The 15,372-nt window shown below is 35.6% G+C and overlaps 2 protein-coding genes and 1 pseudogene across 3 annotated transcripts; 1 reads left to right on the top strand and 2 right to left on the bottom strand.

Annotated features, from left to right (window-relative positions):
- The first annotated feature begins 1,346 nt into the window (after positions 1-1,346).
- On the top strand, positions 1,347-5,396 carry LOC135631414 (CMP-sialic acid transporter 1-like). 2 transcript variants are annotated; one of them, XM_065139074.1, is made up of 5 exons: positions 1,347-1,406; positions 3,302-3,471; positions 3,613-3,799; positions 4,609-4,686; positions 4,811-5,396. In XM_065139074.1, exons 1-5 carry the CDS (start codon positions 1,365-1,367, stop codon positions 4,952-4,954), a joined length of 621 nt encoding a protein of 206 aa, XP_064995146.1. In that variant the 5' UTR covers positions 1,347-1,364; the 3' UTR covers positions 4,955-5,396. The 2 variants fall into 2 exon arrangements, with proteins under 2 accessions (XP_064995146.1, XP_064995145.1); XM_065139073.1 differs by lacking the exon at positions 1,347-1,406 and having other exon boundaries at positions 3,166-3,471.
- A 4,626-nt stretch (positions 5,397-10,022) lies between these two features.
- LOC135631613 (BTB/POZ domain-containing protein POB1-like) lies at positions 10,023-10,587 on the bottom strand (annotated as a pseudogene).
- Positions 10,588-11,182: 595 nt separating this feature from the next.
- LOC135631612 (BTB/POZ domain-containing protein POB1-like) lies at positions 11,183-12,611 on the bottom strand. Its single transcript, XM_065139354.1, has 4 exons — positions 12,386-12,611; positions 12,006-12,091; positions 11,834-11,900; positions 11,183-11,466 (listed from the first exon to the last, which is right to left on the bottom strand). The coding sequence occupies exons 1-4, from the start codon at positions 12,609-12,611 to the stop codon at positions 11,183-11,185; spliced, it is 663 nt and encodes a 220-aa protein (XP_064995426.1).
- Positions 12,612-15,372: the final 2,761 nt, after the last annotated feature.

The following is a 15,372-nucleotide window of genomic DNA, read 5'->3' as shown; positions in this document are numbered from 1 at the left end:
AAAATGAACATTTTTAAAACGAACATTTTAAAAAATAAGTTCATTTTTTAAAATGAATATTAATATGTTTTAAAATGAACATTTATAAAATGTACATTTTTTCAAATGAACATTATTATGTTCATTTTTAAAATGAAGATTTTTTAAATATTTTTCGACATTATTTTTTTTAAATGAACATATTTTGTTAATAAGAAAAATGAACATTTTTCTAATTAATATGTTCATTTTAAAATGAAAATTTTTAAAACGAACATTTTCTAAGATGAACATTTTAATAAATATGTTCATTTTTTAAAAATGAACATTAATATGTTTTAAAATGAACATTATTATGTTCATTTTTAACATATTTTACGAAATTATTATTATTTAAATGAACATATTTTATTAATAAGCAAAATGAACAATTTTCTTATTAATATGTTCATTTAAAAATGAACATTTTTAAAATGAACATTTTATAAAATGAACATTTTTAAAATAAACATTAATATGTTCATTTTTAAAATGATTTTTTTTAAATGAACATATTTTAGTAATAAGGAAAATGAACATTTTTCTTATTAATATGTTCATTTTAAAATGAACATTTTTGAAATTGAACATTTTAAAAAATATCTACAATTTATAAAATGAACAATAATATGTTTAAAAATGATCATTTTTTAAAATGAACATTATTTAAAATTAACATTTTTAAAATGAACATTTTTTTAAATGAGCATGTTTAATTTTAGGTTTTTTCAAAATTATGTTCGTATTCAAAATTAATTTTAACGAAAATCATGTTCACATTTAATCTACTTCCGGGCATTTGAAAAAAAGAGCACTGTCACTGCCACGCAAGCTAAAGCTCTTTTTTCTAATTGGTCTTTCTTTCAAAAGCTGCCACTCCAAATATCGACGTACTGTGGCATGAACGTTGAGTTTAGTTGAAACAATTCATGAAAAGAATGAATATTCTGACTACAAATATAGCATTAAAATTCAGAATACACTCATGCTAGAACTGCAAGGCAAATTAATCTAGTTCCGTAACACAAATTGGGTCAGCTTGAAGAATTTGTTTGAAGTATGGTAATAATGGTGCAGTTATTGTCGCATGACACTTGAAATCATGACACTTGTTCCTGGCGTTAGTTGGAATTGGAAATAAATCACACTGGATCTTTCGGATGTCTTCTTAAATGTGTATATTGTTGAATATTCTTTGTACATGAAAGAAAAATTTCCATTGTTCCTATGGTGTCATTTCAATCTTTTTCTCTGTTATTAAACTTATGGTTTGTGATTGCAGTGGAATCCTTTCCTTTTGATGTTTTAGGTTGTTTCTGAGGAGGAAGTTGTCAACCTGACAGTGGATGGTGGTTGTTCTATTAACTGTTGGGACAACTACAAGCCAGGTGCTCTGTTATTTAGGAGATCTATAATTCCTCAAGTTTGAATCTAAGCTGTTCTAGAGTTGGCCCTAACAGTTCCATTTGGTACTCGTGGTTTCTTTTCCATTAACATACTGCACTAATTATTTGAGTTTTGAAGTATGTCTTTTTTCATTTAATTTTACTGGAATCTATGGGGTAAAGCAATATTGGTACACCAATGTTTGGTCCATTCTAATAAGATATAAGCGCTCCTGTTCCAGTTTATTTCATTGGAAGGTTGAACACTGAAGCCCATGTCGTTAGAGCTCCAACTGCTTGAAACTGCTTTCTCTCGAGCCCTATTTTATCTCCTCTTCTCTATCTGGGATCCCTTACTTCGATCATGTCCTGCTGGCTAGTCTTATTTATTGATGGTGATGTTGTATCCAGAGTATCAGAATCAATTCTAATTTTGGTCCTTCAGAAGAGCTTTTATTTTTTCTTTATGGTTTATATGACATATCGTACTGTTGGAAGCTGTGGATAGTTTCAACAGAATCGGCTGTTTCAGTTCCAACCATTTCCAATTCAATTTTAGTTGTTTCACAACTGAGATTCATAAGTTGTCATGAAATTGTATAAAATTGTTGAATTGTGCCTCGGCATGCCTCTAATTTGTTATACCAAATTGGATGAACCCTTGATTTATTTTCACGAAATAGGAGCTGCATGACCGATCTCAACAAGCAAAACTTGGAAGGGGTTTAATACTGTGACTGGCTGATTCCAAACTACTTCCATGTTGGGACAGGATTGGTTAGAGCACAAAATCTTGCTGGTAACATTTTCTGAGTAGAGACTTAGAATTAGGGGCTTTTGTAAGTTGTAACAACAATGTGTTTCAAACGTCTTTTGGCATCAGACATACCATCAGGAAAATTTACAGATGGTCAAACATTTAGTACCCATCAAATGCTGACTATTTTTCTTGATGTTGATATGTTATGATTAGGGTATTTCTCCATAAATGGAATTTTTTGGTTGAAACAATCTCAAGTATCAATATTAGAGGGGCAAACAAGCGAATGTGGGTACTTTGGGTGATAAATATACAAAATTTTATACTAATTGTTAGATGCAAATAAATCTAAAGTCTATGAATCATTGGTATACACAAGGTTATTAATGTTGAATAGTTTATATTAATCCATGCTTTTGTTCTATGTGCAAATTTTTGGATATACTTTTTCTGAAAAATAAGATGTGGAGATTATTGGTGTTCCCTTCCTTTTGTTGTGTTGTAAGAAATAAAATTTAAATTAGTTCTTGTCCTCATGTGACAACAAGTCGTAATGTTCCTCATGTGACAACAAGTCATAATGTTCTTACTATTTGGAGTCAGCTACATGCATCTTTTCCCACCATTGAGCTTTATACAAGGCTTTTTATTTATATTGGTGCCTAAGATCTATAGATTAGTGCATACAAATCCTTTTAAGAGTGCCATCACAGTGGTTAATTCGCTCCAAATATTCTTATTGTTGAGCTCCATCTTCATATAAGTTTCTTGAGGAAGTGGACACTAGTATTGCAGGAAGATGTGTAGTGGGATTAGGGTTTGAGGCTTTAGTCGGGTAAGAATTTGGTGTGGACCTTTATCCAAGCATGAGAAGGACATCTGATCATTTTCCTCTTTAATTATGTCCACTGGTGACTGAGAGACAATGTGATGATTAGAATGACTAATATGGGAAAAAGGAAGATGTCAATGACTAATATGCAAAGGTCATTTTGTTTATCCTCGCTGAATACTGTTTTTCATGAAGCCATTTGAATATTTTGGATCCACTCATTCCTATTTATATCAAACTTCAACTAATGATGATCATACCAATCATATTAACCACCTATATAATTTTTTCAAATATGATGCACAGGTGAAAGGTTGTGGAGAGGCATCTTGTGACTCACTATTTTCAGCACCTATACAAGGTTACATGTTTGGACTCTTGTCTGCCTGTCTTTCTGCACTAGCTGGTGTTTATACAGAATACTTGATGAAGAAGAACAACGACACCCTGTACTGGCAGAATGTGCAACTATATACGTATATACCTTTATCTGTTGTTTCGTGTGTGTGTGTGTGTACATTTGTTAACTTGTCTTTCTCAGCAAATAGAAGCAAGAGATTCATAAAATATTGAGTTGTTAGATACTATCAGTTACCATCGCTACACTTTACTGTCAGGTTTGGTGCAATCTTTAACATGACACGGCTTATGATGGATGATTTTAGAGTTGGATTTGAGAATGGACCATGGTGGCAACGTCTTCTTAATGGATACACTGTTACAACATGGCTGGTTGTATTAAACCTAGGATCTTCTGGGTTGTTAGTTTCATGGCTGATGAAATATGCAGACAATATTGTGAAGGTAAGTCCTGTATACTTTCTTCTACGACTGTGTATGTGGAAGTGATTTTCCGTACTGCATGTACAATGCTCAAACCAATGACACGCTTAAAGTAGCCATAAAATGGTAGAATATATTGCCTATAAAATTTGCTGAGACATGGCATGTTATTCTGGATTGTTATATCTGAGCCAGTGTTCTATTTTTATTTTTATTTTCTTTTTTACTTGTAGGGATAAAATTGGTTTTCATTATTGTTGCTGTTCATTTTCACTGTATTGTATTTATCATATCATAATAGGACATGGACTTGCTCTTTAGGAAGTAATTTAAATGGAACATGTTTCTTTGAGAAGGAAGGTGAGCCTTGGTTGCCATGGCAAAGTAGCCTTTTTATGATTTGGTGTCAAGTTCAAGTCATGAAAGCATTTCTTGTAAGGGGTAGACTGTATGGGCCAGTCTTTTATGTTAATGTCTTTGTTAGAGCTTGTTAGTCAACTTTAGAAGGTTATTTCTACAGTGCAAACCAAGCCCAAATTAAAAACATCAACTGCATGACAAAGTTGCATTTAAAATTTGACTTACTTTATATGTATGTATGTTTATGCTTTTTGTATTAAAGTTACTTAGAAATGAGAATATTAGAGTCCTTTGAACTTTACTGTCAACAGTTACCATCTTCGTAAATTTGTTCTCTCTCATGGAATCTGAAAAATCCAAAGAAACACAATGTTTATAAACATTAATTAACACGGTGGATATTCTTTTGCCGGCAATATGTTTCTTTTGACAATAATTTCAACTTATCGTGTTTTTCCTCATCCTTTCAGGTGTATTCAACTTCGATGGCAATGTTACTAACGATGGTCGTATCTATATTTCTTTTCAGTTTCAAGCCTACTGTGCAGGTAAGTTGTATACCCTCAAGATCAAATCAACAGCCAAAGTATCAATTTACTGTCCTACATTTTCTATAGGACAAGTGACAAACTATGCCTGATCGGTTTACTACGGTCGACATCTTTTCTGCAGCTTTTCTTGGGCATTATAATCTGCATGATTTCGCTGCACATGTACTTTGCTCCTGCTCACAAGCTCGTAGATTTACCAGCGACAACAAAGGCGGCGTCAGACACACTCAAGGAAATAGCTGTCGAGCCAACGGGGGAGTCATGATTCTGTTGCTATGTAAGCTCAACGGAACAGGATCTGTTAACCAAATACTATTCATATCGTAGATGGAATTGTTTAGAGATGAAAGAAACAGAAGATGTGAATTGAATGCGTGGTGCTTGCAATTCCAGATTTTATGAAGAAGACGAGTCTATCGGACAAGCAAAGTCCGAATAGATTTGCTAGTGCTCTGCAACATAATGCACTAGCAAAGTCTCCAGAAACATAGAGCATAGCCAATGAATAGATTTGTGCCATGTGGTGTCACAGTTAATGTAGAGAGAGAGAGAGAGACTAGTCCTCAATCAGTTTGTCTCATTGATTTTGCATTAAGTATCTCAAGTGTTTATCACCATAGAGTAAACCATTTTCTTCTTTTTTAAGTCGAGCAATTTTGGACCCATGTCACCAAGTATATTCAAATGAATTAAAAATATGGCGACAATGATGATATGTTCGAGACAATATTTATGGATATTTGCCATGCGAATGAGGTAAATTCGGAGACTGTGACCTAAGTCATGTAGTTGTTCATCAATGCCAACCCCTGCCGGTGCGCTGCTGACGGACAGACTGACTGACTGACTGACAACATGTCAATTCCAAAGACCATTAATTAATCTCTCCTTTGCCACTCCCCACCACCTCTATAAGACGCCTCCTCCTTGTTCGAGCTGCTCAATAGACTCGAAGCCAAGGAGAGAGGCGGAAGGAGGAGCAGCATGGGCTCCATTTCTCAACCTGTATCCAATCTCTCCCTCGCCGCCAGCGCGCAGGCGAAGCAGCAACAACGAGATCTGCACTGCTTCCGGATGCCACTGCACTACCCGCGCTACACCCGAGCCGACTACGAGTCGATGCCGGAGTGGAAGCTCGACTGCCTCCTCCGGGAGTACGGCCTCCCCGTGACCGGCGACGTCGACCACAAGAGGAGCTTCGCCATGGGCGCCTTCCTCTGGCCCGCCCACTAAAGCCCCATACACTTCCTCGCTATATGTCTATGGAGAATGACCTGCTACTACTACTACTACTACTGCTGCTGCTACCTTGTCATAAAGCCAAACAGTTCTCTGTGATGGTTAGATGAGCTTTGCTTCACTTCCTCTGATAGTTGAAATAATCAATCAATCATAAGTGGCGAAGACAGAATTCGAGTTCAAAATCTTACGATAAATCATTAAAGTTTTCACCAACAGTTGGCATCTTCGATTACATATGATTTCACGTGCCGATATTTTTGCTTAATGGTTGACCTACTGCTGCTGTTGCTGCTACCTTTGACATAAAGCCTAACAGTTCTTTGTGATGATTGTGTCTACAGCCTTACTTCACTTTCTCTCTCTTGCTTGACAATTTAAATGAATGAATCAGATTACATATGGTTTCACGTGTTGAGGTCGTTTGAGTTTTTGTGTTCCCAAGATCACACTCATTTGATAGAATTTCCAGTTCTTTAGCTTGTTCTCTTCCATTCAATCCAAGTCTAGTTGAGTTCGATTTGACATCAGTCGTATCTTGATATGATTAGTATCCAAAACGATGGCAGATCAAGGTTAGTGGAGGAGGCATTTGCATCAAACTAGCTTCGATCCGGTTGCAGCAATTTTTCTCTTTCCCTCCTCGGATTTAAAATATCATGCTCGATCGGGTAAAATAAGACGTTCACTAACTTGAACATCGAAAGAAACTGTTATCAATAGTACAAAATCTACCTAATCTTTTATGTAAGTTTTTGACATTGAGTCATACAAGGAATAGATCGAGTCGACCTAAATCGACCTCATCAAGTGTCGTTTTCGACAGTAACCCTCTTCTACCAAACCAAGATTTGCTTCCTTAAGTAGATTGTGATGCATGCCCTTCTTGACTTTGAGTTGTTGTTAATGGCACCTCACGCCTAACCCCTTCTTTAATTGCCAAGAAGACGTAGTGGGACTTGCAACTTCTTATTCCACTAATTTGGTTCAAACCGTCTAAGGAACACTTAGAAAATGATATCATAAGGGAAAAAGCTTCTTCAATCTTCTTTTCCTCTTTGGCCGTATTTCCTTTTCATGTAGATTGAGACACAAATGCAAAATAGCCTCTTGCAACAGCTTGTCTAAGACTACTATGGTGCAAGAAAGTTTCAAGTGATTGAAGTAATGGAACTCTGCAACTTCTCACTCCACTAATCTAGTCAAATGATCAGGGAACCATGACATCATATGAGCAAAAGCTTCTTCACCATCTTTTCCTCCTTGGCTATACAATTTTCCAAGACTAATTTTGGTGCAAGAAAGTTGCAAGTGATTGAAGCTACAAGAGAGATGAAAATAAAGGTAAAAAGACTATCGCTTCAAGTTTCAGTGTGCTTCATGCAGTGCTACTATTCAGTGTTTCTGTGAAATTATAGAAATATGCAAAGCTCCGGATATCGAGAGACTGTGAGGAGTGTGTCCTTAGAAATCAAATGTGACATGGGATGTGTCCTTAGACTGTGAGGAGTGTCCTTAGAAATCAAAACTCATTGAACTATCATTGGGATAACTGATAAAACCACATCATCAAACAATGGCTCTATATTGTAATATATCTCTAGCTCCATCTAATTCACTCCAATATTATCGTCACGATATGATTCGATAGAATATTAATCTATTAGATTTATGAGTTATTTGCATTAAATAGTTAAATTTAAGTTACGATAGTAGAATCATCTAGCCTCCTCTATCAATTTAAATCGTCACTCGAGGACAAAAACATGAACCGAAAAATGATCGACGAAATAAATGAGTTCGACTACCTCAACATCATTGTTTATAAATCTTTGATCAGAAATGATTAAGCCCATATAGATGAGACATAATTCAATTTATATTTTCTTTCAACGTGGTTCAACTCATCAGTAGCGTCACCATCCTCTCAAGAGTGTGGCCATGAATCTCCTTATAGCATTTCCTAGATAACACGCAACGAATGCACAAGTGTATTCGATGCATTAAAAGCAGCTTCGTGTTGTTGGACAACAACGACGACTGGTTTTTTGCTTCTTGTTTCATCATGACACGATCACTAGTTTTGGTGGGGTGACAAAAGTAATGGCTTTGACTACGAGTTCTTCAATGAATGCACTCGACTTTGTTGCATGATTACTTGGTTCATCTTCTACTCATAGAATTCTAAGATTAAGAAGCAGTGTCGATGTCTGTAGAGCAATCTACCATAGACTCTTTTTTCTATTAAGATCTAATAAGTCATTGTGCAAACACTTATAAGATAGCTTAGGAGGAAATGATTCCTTCCAACAACAAAAATAAAAAACATATTTCTCTATTCTAGTTTTTGTAGCAATCCAATTGGTTGCTTGATTATTATATTCACGAAAGTAATATATTACGGTAAATGAATTTAACCATGTTAAAAGTATTTTGACATCGACAATGGTATGTCATTGAAAGCTGTTTACTTACGCTTTTGAGAGATGCTTTCAAGGTCATTGAAAGCTGTTTACTTACGCTTACAAGTTAGAGGGACTCGGCTTGATGCCTTGGGAAGGTGGGCAACATGGAAATGGAGGTTGTGGTGGAGCAAGACACCGGAAGGATGGGCATTTATTGCATGAATCAATCATAGGTCTTTGATCAAGATGATGCACTTTCAATAGTTCCCCCATTTAATGCCACATCTTTCCCAGTTCTTGTGCTCATCTTGGTTGAAGGAGACAAGTAACTCGTGGCCAGGATGGTGCCTTGGAGGAGGTTTATGTTCCTTCCAGGAAAGGTCATTTCATGGATGCAAGGAGAAATGTGGTAGAGGAGTGAACAAGGCATTTGTTGTGATGATTGAGACTGATGAGATAAGTAGCTTATTAACATAATATAATTGAATCATCATCTCAGGCGTAAAATAGTAAAATTTAAATTAGTGATAATCGATTGATGTAAACCTATACACTATATTAATTCTTTACTTCATGTGAGACTTTTGGGATGTTTTTAGGTTCTTTGCCAAGATTTTATGTTGTGATATGCTTAGTAGATAAATTCTGATGTCATATGATTGGATAACCAATTTGCTAATCTAATAATCATGGATCCAATTAATATTTACACTTTGTGTTGAGAAATATTTGGCCATGTAGATTTGTGAATATATTATATCATAGCATTCTATACTGCATTAATTTTGTTATTTTTGGGGGATTCTGCTAGAAATTTTTGTTTCTATGACATATTCATCTTGAATATTGAAACTCCATGAGGTGCCTATTCAGTGAATTTTGCCTCAATCTTCCTGAAACACAGATTCTTATGATGTTTGTGTTTGTGATTGTTCTTTCTGTCTCCCTCATCTCTCTACTCTACTGTTAGGCCTATTCTGGTGCTTTGATACAATACAAATCCATGTCAAGGGTTTTTAGTGCTTTCAAGATCAAAATGGGACTTAAGGATGTAAGATGAATAGAAAAAAACACAAAATAAGCAGAGTTTGAACTACTCAATCTAAATTATCATTATTTTTCTTCATTAAAACAAACAAAGCAAAGCAAAAATGAGCTCAGAAAAGAAAGATCAAGTCTGCAAAATATGGAAAAAAGAGAGAGGTTGGCATCATTTTCCTCCACAATGGACAAGACCACATCTTAACAAAGAAAAATTGGAGGTCTTACATGTTCCTATAAATTAGTCTATATGTAGTGATTTGTAAGTAGAAATCTGTAATGGTCTCACATGTATCATCTTAGTCATGTTCTTTGTTCGCTTGATCTAGCTTATTACAAACCCATGAGATGGCCCAAAATTAAGATTGGATCACATTGTAATTGGGACTGATCCAATCTTGAATTCTTCAAGCTTCCTTCATTGACAAGAAAAAGGAAAAAGAAAAAGAAAAAAGGGGGATGAACCAAATATGATGATGACACAGAGGGTATCATAATGGTGAAACTAAATAGATTATTTGTAGAATAAAAAAGATTAAAAATGAATATCATGAATATTAATTTTTATCTAATATATGACAGTAAGGGAACATATAAGTCTCGATCAAAGTATTAGTTTTTGTATAAGAAATAGAGATTTTGCAGCCATTATGGGTGCAACCAGCAAGTAAAAGACCTGCCACTCGAGAGTAGCTGTTTGTGCCACTGCAGCGAAGGTGGCTAAGGCTGCCTGATGGTTAACTCGACTCTCAGGTGGAGGGTGTCATCCATGAAGAAGATGATGTCGTCGGAGATAAATGAAGTTCATGGCAAGCCAAGCAGGTTCCTGCAGCCCTTTGTCGTCCCAGGTGTCCCAAGTGAAACTATCTCTGTACCTACTCTAAAAATCTCCTGATGGCCCGATTCTTGCGGCAAAACTCATAGTTTATCGTAGAGCCATCCGAAGTACTCTTCTTACTCATCCCTATGGAAAGGCCAAAAGAGTGAAACGAACGATCCCTGCTGATCCCAGTAGCAGTGAGCTGAGAGGAAGAATCCCTGTCCACTCAATTGAAATCTCTGGGAGTAGATCCGGCCTGATGGGAATATTTTGGCACACTCCTCCCTTCTGAGATCAAAAAAGACGATGCATTGTGTGTGGATGAGGCCTATCGAATCTCACAACCCTGAGTCGACGGTATCCGTAAACCGTTTGTGTTTTGACTCGACGCATAAGAGTGTCTCGATCACTAACTTGGAAGCGAGCTCGTGATAAGGAAAACGGATGTGGTGGATTAGGTGAGTCCCCAAGGACAATATAGCCTCGATGCCAGTGAGAGGAAGACTCGTATTACAGTAGAGTTCGATAGGAGATATATGATGAATTTTTTTAATTATTTATTATATACTCTTTGCTCTCACCTATAAATAAACATGATCTTTAGAGACTAGTGTGCGGTACTTAACAAAACATGGTAGTATCGCGACATTGAGATATTATAGTTCCTCTCTCATTCTCCTTGTCCCTAAACTATCAATAATTGTGGTCCGATAAAAAGATAAAAAGAGAGGAGGCGGAGCGTCTAGTTCTCATCGTAGATCGACATTCCTGTGACTTTTGGATGATTTGAAAACGATATCCGTGCAGATCAGATAAAGATATTTTCAGATAACATCAAAAGATAAACATCGTATATATGACCTATGTTATTTCATTTCAATCCTGACATAAAATATAAATTTTATAAATTTTATGCTTACATTCCCAAAATCCACGATTCAGAAAATAAATCAATATTCACTAAGTTTCACACTTCCAAATGTTGGACTTAATTGGTGTTGTCCCCGTCCCGATTGGAAAGGTACACCTTGGCGGCATCGGTCAAAGGCTGGACTAATGGGGCCATGGAAACACGAGAAGGGAGATTCAGATATTGTCGTGCAGACTCTGTGGTCATAGGTAATTTCTTAAGCCGCTTAACACAACGCCCCACGCAAGTAGCGACCTCAAACTTGTGAGCAGCGATCAGCACATCTACGAGGAGGGCGGGTGAGGTAGCTGACAACTCTCTTCTGTACATAAAACTTAAGAGCTCCATGAGAGCAGCTTCCTCTATTTAAAGTGAAAAGACAAAAAGGAGAAAGAAGGATGACGTTGCTTGTTTTCTAGGTATGCAATGTAGAGATAAATAAACTTGGAATGGAGAAGCACATAGAATAGTCGAGAAGAATGACAAAAACCGTGTCCATAAAGATGAATTCATCACTCAAGGACAACTATATGACGGTCGATGTAGTATACTCATATCGTATAAATAGAAGGATATTTACCTTTGGAGTAGAACGTGAATTTTTCCTTCATAAAATGTCAAGGAACTACTAGAAGTGCTTAGTGATCAATCGACAAACGAAGGAGTAAGATGTGATTGCATATGCACTTGCACAAAGCAATACTCGGTGTGATTTGTTTTGACAAGTACCTGATGCGTTGATTCTCAACGTTACATGCCGCTGCTGATGAGATTCTTTTATGCCGGTCGTGAAAAGCTAACAGAGAAAAGTATGCCACAGGGAAATAAGATTTAGCATCTGTGATCAAGAAAGGAAAATGTATGTCGGTACACAGTAAAGGGATATGGTATTATCACTTACCTCGAAGAAGAAAGGGCTTCTTACAGCAAGTATAGCAGAATTAACGTAGATGGAATTGACTCTGAGGACAAGATCAGAATCATCACCTGTAGATTACTGAAAATGATCAATTCATAAACATGAATGAATACAAATGGCATAACTTTGACAACTCCATCAAGAAATCAACAAAGCAAACTATTGTTTTGATCGCATGGAATGCTTTCCTTTTTTCCTAAAATTGACATTGCTACCGGGAGAGCGATAACCTATCCACCGAAAGGCCCTTCTCATTGTCTAATAATCTATAATTTCCGATCAGGGGCAAAAAAAATGTATGCAGATAATTCACATTATAACAATAGGAAAGACATGGAAGAAAAAGTAAGAGGGTTTTCGACCTTTCTCTATGATGTCATCGTCACTTTGCCGCTTATGATGGGTGTTCCTCTCGATGCCAACCTCACCCTCGGGAGGCTTCCCCACGACCTCGATGCGGAGCACGCGATCGGAGAAGTTGGGACAGTTGAAGGCGAATTCGAAGTTGCGGTTTATGCTCGTTAGGACCTCCTCCCCCTCGATCGTGACTCGATAATCCAAGACATCATCGTCGAGAATCCACTCCATCGTCCGCCCAAGTTTCAACACTAATCCAAGCTTACTTTTTCTGTGGGATCAATTAGCTTAATAGAAACTAGAGGCAAAATCGAGAGAGCACAGAGGGAGCAGAGTTGCGTCGTCGCCATTTTATGCAAACGACCGCATGTGTGTATTAAGGCAACCATGCATATTAAGACAACCGTATGTATAAAGACAACGACTTGTATAAACGAGCAAGAAAATTATGAGAATGAAATGTCTAAAATTACAAAAAACATATTTCCTTCTAAAATTCCAATCCATATATATTTTCATATAACCCCATGCCAAAGAGAGATTATTAAAAGTTTGTCAAGATATTTATGATAGTGGAAGAATAATCATGAAAATTGATGGTTGTGACATTAGGAATTTTAATTGGCATTCATTAACATGTTATAATTTTTCCAAGAGTAATAGTTGTTTTTCTCTAAAAAAATTGTTTTTTTTCTAGAATATATATATATATATATATATATATATATATATATATATATATATATATATGAACTTATAGCCCGATTTTTTTAATGTAAAAATTATAAAAATGTTCTCCCAAAATAAATGATTTTATTCAATATATATATTAGTTTATTTTTATTTATTTAAATAAATGAGAATCAATCATAATTGGCAGATGTGAGTTTTTGGGAATATATGGAATTTTAATATTTGAACAGATACATATTCAATTAAAATTTATAAATGCTAAAATGTTATTTCAAACTTTATAAGGATATATAAATACAGAAATAATTTAATATATATTCGATGGTTTATACTATTGTATTATTAATCAGATTCCTATAATATTAAAGGGTAGAATAGTTGCTTACTTGCTCATATTCCTATAATATACTATTATATTATTAATCAGATTTCTATAATATTTAAGCACATTTCGACGACGCATGTGGCCAAATCAATTTATAGTTCATATCGACGATGCACGTGATCGAATCGGCCTATAGTGCATTTCAATAATGCACAAAGCCGAATTGGCCCATAACTTATTTTGATGATGCACGAGGTTGAACGGCCCATAAGCATAATAACAAGGGAAGCGACTTTTCAATACATACAAATTTCAAGAGAACCTTAATATTAATAACCCATTGATGAACACTTTTTGACTTAGTCTTATTATGCATTGTAGGCTGTGAAGTCAGGTGGTCAGTGATAGAGGCATAACATAGCTCACACCTTAGCGTCGAGTGGCTGATGCTTCAATGTCAGGTGTCCAACACCTTGGTGCCAATTAGTTGACACAGTAACATCAGGTGACTGACACCTCGACGATGTCACGTGGTAAAACAATCATGTGATCAACAATATATGGTAAAACAGTCATGACATTAACGCATCTCGAATTTAATCACCATGACCAAAGAAGTTTTAGGATAGAGCACCATGACCATTATGGCTAACAGCAACGGAGGCTCACTGTAAAAGGGGCTTCTTAGGTATATTCCCTGTGCATAATCTTTTATATTAAATAAACAGTTGAATCATCCAAATCACTTATTGACTTAAGAATTGAAGAGGCATTATTGGGAATGGCCCGAGTAGTTTTCAGGAGCTAACACGATAAGAATCTGACTTATCTAATATCGATAGCGTTGTCATCCTTTATGTCGTGACAAGAGAACCGATATGACTATTTGCCATATAGTCAATTATTCAGCCCATAATATTCTCTTTTAATAACCCATAGCTTACTTTAACCTTAACTATATTCTCTTTTAACCTAAACCCTAATTTATAGGTGTGAGGGCTAAGAAAAAGAAAAGAGAGCAATGGTGGCGACCAACTTGGGTTGAAAAACTATAGAAATGTGGTTCAGAAAAAGAGAAGGAAAGGGCAAAAAAATAAGAGAAGAAGAAAATGGAAGAAGATAAGGATAATGCACATGTTGTTTTCAATCATCCAAGCAGTGTTATCACCTTAAGTTAAATTAGATTTACAGTGGACTTTTATTGTGATTACTTGGGGAGATTTTGGATATTGTGCACAGTGACGTAATCATTGTATCTTATTTATTCTCTTGTGATTATTGCTTGGGTTTTTGGCAAAAGACTATGAGATTTGTATAATCATTATTCTTATAGTGGATTTTTTCTGGTTTACCTCGTGGTTTTTACCCTTCACGTTAGAGGGGTTTTCCATGTAAATCTTGATATCCTATTTTATTGTAATTTCCATTGTGTTACGACCTACTTGTATTTTTTTATATACAAAGTCTTTTTTTTATCCCATCAATTAGTATCAGAGTAAGGTTTTGGTGATATTTAGTTTTTGTGTTCGAACATGGAGGTTGGTAGTGTTTCTCGCATGAGTAGCTTGAATGAAAATAATTGGATTATATAGAAACAAAAAATGGAAGATCTCTTATATTGCAAGGATTTGTATGGACTTTTGCAAGGGTATAGTATAAAGCCTACAACTATGACAGATGACAAGTGAAAGATATTAAACTGAAAAACGATCATGTTTATTCAATAGTGGCTCGATAATAGTGTATTTCACCATGTTTCTATTGAAAGTTCTGCATACTCTCTTTGGAAAAAGTTGGAATGTCTCTATGGAAAAAAAAAAAAAGGCTAGCAACAAAGTTTTCTTGATCAGAAAACTTGTGAACCTGAAATATAAAGAGGGCACTTCTATTGCTGAACATTTGAATGAAACGTAGAGTATCACTAACCAGTTATCCTCTATAAAAATATCTCTTGATGATGAATTGTAGACATTG

This window comes from Musa acuminata, chromosome BXJ3-2, assembly GCF_036884655.1.
Source record: "Musa acuminata AAA Group cultivar baxijiao chromosome BXJ3-2, Cavendish_Baxijiao_AAA, whole genome shotgun sequence".
NCBI classification, from domain to species: Eukaryota; Viridiplantae; Streptophyta; class Magnoliopsida; order Zingiberales; family Musaceae; genus Musa; species Musa acuminata.
Note: the sequence above shows the minus strand (reverse complement) of the source record. Positions and strands in the feature narration are given on the sequence as shown.

Coding starts and splice junctions, on each gene's coding strand:
- LOC135631414 (XM_065139073.1), top strand. CDS start 3,185: ATGAAGCCATTTGAATATTTTGGATCCACTCATTCCTATTTATATCAA. Junction 3,472..3,612: donor CAGAATGTGCAACTATATAC/GTATATACCTTT, acceptor CTTTACTGTCAG/GTTTGGTGCAATCTTTAACA. Junction 3,800..4,608: donor ATGCAGACAATATTGTGAAG/GTAAGTCCTGTA, acceptor TCATCCTTTCAG/GTGTATTCAACTTCGATGGC.
- LOC135631612 (XM_065139354.1), bottom strand. CDS start 12,611: ATGGAGTGGATTCTCGACGATGATGTCTTGGATTATCGAGTCACGATC. Junction 12,092..12,385: donor CGATGACATCATAGAGAAAG/GTCGAAAACCCT, acceptor AGTAATCTACAG/GTGATGATTCTGATCTTGTC. Junction 11,467..11,833: donor GTTGAGAATCAACGCATCAG/GTACTTGTCAAA, acceptor CACTTTAAATAG/AGGAAGCTGCTCTCATGGAG.